Source organism: Limulus polyphemus, unplaced genomic scaffold, assembly GCF_000517525.1.
Source record: "Limulus polyphemus unplaced genomic scaffold, Limulus_polyphemus-2.1.2 Scaffold409, whole genome shotgun sequence".
NCBI lineage: Eukaryota > Metazoa > Arthropoda > Merostomata > Xiphosura > Limulidae > Limulus > Limulus polyphemus.
This window is the reverse complement of record NW_013666019.1, coordinates 480877-485837: the sequence shown is the minus strand read 5'-3', so window position 1 is coordinate 485837 and position 4961 is coordinate 480877. Positions and strand designations below refer to the sequence as shown.

General features: G+C 34.9%; 1 protein-coding gene across 1 annotated transcript in view; it reads left to right on the top strand.

The window, feature by feature from the left end:
- Positions 1-698: 698 nt before the first annotated feature.
- LOC106458050 overlaps positions 699-4961 on the top strand; it is a gene marked incomplete at its 5' end in the record, with an annotated part of 12653 nt that continues 8390 nt past the window's right edge. Inside the window, one exon of the mRNA XM_013917504.1 lies at positions 699-866. Within this exon, the coding sequence (XP_013772958.1) occupies positions 699-866 (168 nt within the window). The remainder of the gene's footprint in view (positions 867-4961) is intronic.

The window sequence follows — 4961 nt, the reverse complement described above, 5'->3', positions numbered from 1 at the left end:
AAAGTATTTATGAATTTTCGAAAATATTCGTCCACTAGTTTTATTGTTGGAATGAAATATAGCAAGACATGCATTGCCTACTAAGAAAGTTAGTAGCCGGTAGTCATCGGGTTAAGGCTTACAGGTATGAAGTTGTCAGTGTTCATGTACATGTGCTAGTTTAGAATTTTCAGGTACTTGTATGGTTCTCTAGAAATCTACCCAGTGTTTTCTAGCAAATAATTAATGATGTGATATTAAAACCTGCTTGTCCAATGGGCAGTGTATAAGGTAAAACTGTTGTCATGGTTATCAAGTGATATCAATCCCATACTTCTGTGCAAATAAAAGTTTTAAAGATTAGATTGTCAGATTTAATGCTAAACAAAGTAGCTTCAAGAATAAGCCTAATTGCTATTACTCTAGTGCTAGGAGTATTGGAAAATAAATGAATAAATTCAGGGCACTATTTGAAATGAAAGACTATGGTGTAATGAGAAGATGTAAGATTTAGCACTTGCATCATAATAATATATGCCAAAGAAGGTAGTGCTCAATTTCTGGCTTCATACAACAGATGTAAAGTTCACAATGCTTAGTGAATGAATGTACATGTTCAGGCTTGAAATTGTTTTAAGATATGTACTTCATTAGACTTTAGTACATTTAATAGAGAAGTTTCAGTTACTAACATCTCTCTTTTTTCGATATTTTTTAAGAAATTTAATAGACAGGGCCAACCAATGGTTGTATTCCCAACCAACATGGGAATCCAAAACATGTGAAAGTGTTGAGTTTAAAAGCTATGCAGGTCAGATGATTCAGAATGAAAAGATGGTATACTATGAACGAGGAGAACACCGAACATGGTTTGTCCGGGGATTGAGGTAAGTTTTTTCCCAGTTTTGGTTTGTTAAGAGTTTCTTACCATTAATAAGATAATTATTGGTGGTGTCAAAGTCAATCTCTTTGCAAAATATATCATGTTTTTGATGAATCTTTTTGATACTTTAAAATATATTAAAGGTTCATGTAAATGTGAAAAATGTTTTTTATTCTTTACTGTGTTGAGCATTTTTCCCATGTTGTGATTATCGTCTTCTTTTAAACAACTGTAAGTAATAGCAAATATTACACAAGGTGGCACTGTACTAAATAAGCTTTTCAATATGATTATATGCAACTGAAGCTTGTTTTTATATCTTCTTATGACATACTTTGAACAATTATTGAACAAAATACCAGGCTTATTCTCACATAAGTATCTTTTTAACAAAAGAGCTGATTAGCACTTTTTGAGTAACAAAGAAATCACACTTACCAGCGCACACTCCTGTAATACTGGCTTGTCACATATGGGTGGGAAAGGGCGCAGTTTGCCTTGACAGTGTTTGTAACCTGGTGATAATTGTTAATTTGTAATTTTACAAATTTGGATTACTGAGATGTACTAATAGGACGTTTTAGCATTTGGAGCTGGTTCTTTTGAGGAATTTCCTGCTAACCCTTATAGACAGTATGCTTCTATTTTAACAGTAGATTAATGAATAATCTTCAGGCTATCAGATATTGGAGATTTACATCTGTATTTCTTTGTAATAGATAAAATGTCTTGGTTCAAATGATTACTGATTTTAAAGATTTTCTAATTATTTCCAGTGATTTCAGTCTCTCTTTAGCTTTTGCCACGTAAGCTCATTGGTTATGTGTTTTGAAACACTTAAAGGAAAAGTAGTAATTCCGAAATGAATACTCACCTCTCACACAGAATAGCTTCTTTCCTCTTGAGTTTGTATGTTCTGCCAAAGAGATTTGCAAGCCACCAGCCTTGTGAATACTTCAACCTACTTTCACATTAAACCATGTGAATTTGTGCTACTGCATGATGACATATACAGCAGAACCCTTCACCAACAGGAGTGCATATACAGGGACTTCCTCTACATTTGTGCTTGTGAATCCTCATTCTTTTGCTCAACACTGTTGTGAACAGACATGTTTTGAGTTTCCTGAGAACATGTTTTGAGTTTTCAATTTTTACTTGATGAAGCTTATTATACTCAGCATGATTTCACATTTTAATGTGAATAATTCTTCTGATGCAATCTTAAAACTATCTAGATCTTCCGCCCTCTAAGCATTGCTAAAAACTTTTGTCATCAGTGCACCAGTCTATATACCTCATCAGTTTCGCACCATTTCTGAACATGTGCATATCATGTGACTACTCTCCACCAATAGTATTGTGCCACCTATATTGATGCAGTTAGCTCCCTCTGTTTTCCCACTCAATCCTCACTTTCTTGATTGGCACAGCATTGTTTAGATGTGTTTTTTTCACATGTGATTACCTTTTATGAACATGCTTCTTTGCCATTTTATGTTTTATTTTACTGTGTTTGCATTCACTTGTTTCTTGTAACCATTTTATAAGAGATCTTCGTATGAATTTGCGATCAATGTATCGACTATGGATAATCCCATTACAGTCAAAACTGCTAATGGTAAACGACTTCCCAGGAATTGGGTTCAACTTATCTACAGAGGAAGTACAGGCCTTAATTTGCAGGGAGCTTCTTCTTTTCAACGTGAAAATGTTTCTGAGGAAGAATAAAATAAATGAGAAGACAATTTAGACTCTTTTTCTGGCACCTTCTTATTTTGGTCTGTCACACTCTACACCTCTTCACGAGTTTTCACCTTCCACTAGTTGCTATGCTGCCACGTCATTCACTTTGGTGGTGAATTGTTCTTCTCTTCCTTTCTTCATATTGATTACAGTTCTTCCAGGGGATCTGTAGGGTTTCTGAGTTCATTATTAATAGTTACTATAACTAGGTATGCTTAGATTGCTTGTAATATCTAATTTGTTGTTCTATTTGAATATTTTTTTTTTGTCATTGTTAATTGTGTGCTTTATTATCCTAATTTTTGTCAGTGTTGGACTTAATTATGTGTCCATTGTCGTCTAGGTTAATTTAAATGAATGGTAAGATAGATAATGATTATTATCGTGTTTTCTAGGTAATTTCACTTGATTTGCACATTTGTTATTATTACATACTTTGTGGACTAGATAAATGTAGATGGTTGTCCATTTGATATTTATAATTACTTTGTTAACTAGGTTAACATCGTTTGTATGTTACATATCATTACTACTAGTAATATATAATTCATTGTTCCATCTGAATAATTTTTTTGATCATCATTGTTAACTGTGTGCCTTATCTTTCTAATTTTCGTCAGTGTAGGACTTTTTTTTGTGTTGTTCCATTGCTGAGGTGCTCTTTTCTTTCATGTTTCTAAGGCTGAACTTGGCTTTGGTTTTTTTTCCTACATTTGTGATATTAGAAACCTCATGTTTTCTTTCTAGTCTGAAATTTGAAGTTTTTCCCCACAGTGCCCATTTTTGTCACTAGTTATTTATTGCTCTCAGTCGAGTTTTCCAGTTCAGTAGAGGCCCCTCTTCACATTAGCTCTGGTTGTGGGAGGTTCTTTTCCTGCTCCTATGGTTGAGTTTGGAGGACTTCATCTGCCTCGTAATGCCGACTACAGGATGTACATACACTGTTCCTGCAGATGAGTGAATGTTTCGTGTCCTCCTTGTAATTCCAGAAGCAGGATGTCTCTTCCCTGAATTTACAGTTGTGTGATTTATGATTTTTGCTCATAATACCAGTTACAGATATTGCCCCATTCTTATGATTGAGCTGAGGCAATACCACAACCCTGTAATGCTGGGTTTGGTTTGTTGTACTTCTTGCTCCTACAGTGGTTTTAGGAGTTTGTCCAATTTCGACCTGAAAGTTAACTTTTTCTTTGTAATTCCAGTTGCTTGAAATATTACGCTCTGTTTATTTCTGATTGGGGTTGTTGAGTATGTATAACGTGATCCATATGCCCTAGCCACTATGTTCTTGTGAAACTATGTTACAATATATCTTTTGATTCTGTACCTCTCAATGCCAAGGGCAAGTTATGGAACCCAGTGTGTCCGGTTGAGGTTGTTTATACACATAGCTAATTCTGTTTATATTTTACTGTGGATTTCTGATAGGTACTTACTTTCTCTCAAACACTTCCTACCCTTCCTCCCAATGGCTTGTATTCTTCTTTTAGAGCCTGCCTATTCTCAAAAGTGAAGATTTAGTGGGAGTATCAAAGGGAAATAGCTGTGCCAATATAGGTGGCACAATATTTTTGGTGTAGAGTTAGTCACATAATATGTACATGTTCAGAAATGGCATGAAATTGATGGGGGATATAAACTAATGTGCTGATAATGATAATTTTAACAATGCTTAGAGGGCAGAAGAAAAGCTTTTTGTGAAAGTACCTATCAGAAATACATTTTCAGTGTGATGGGCATTTTTCATTGTGTGTTGGGTCTGTTATCTGACTGGGACTCTCTTCTCTTATCCCTTCCACTCATTTCTCTTCCCATTATTTAGAGCCAGAAATTGAAGAGGATGTATTTGATCAACATTTACACCTACCAGCTTGTATCGGGAACTACTTTACTTAATGAACTAACCCTCAGACTTCCTCTGATTTTCTTCACTTTATTTCTTAGGTATGTAGAATAATTTCTCTTACTCCAATGTCTTCTATCTCTTCCCATTCAATTTCACTTAAGTATTTTCTTCATGATTTCATTGTATTTCTTCCCTCCCTTTTTATATCTGTACATGCCACTTCCTTTTGGGTTTAACTTCGCTTCTGTGGTTTTATACCTTGGAGGCCACCTGATTGACTACTATGATTGCCATTTTAATCATTCAGATTTTCTGTTCCTAGACTTCCTATCTTTGAGGTCACTTTGCCCATTTAGGGGCTGGATTCATTATCTGCTGCTTCCTTTTCTAATGCTCACTTTTCCCATTTTTGTCATTTTCTTACAACACTCTTTGGTACCTCTCATCCTTTCCACTCATGTTAGAAGCTTTGTTCCCCTGATGACATTTCTTAGGAATCTAGAT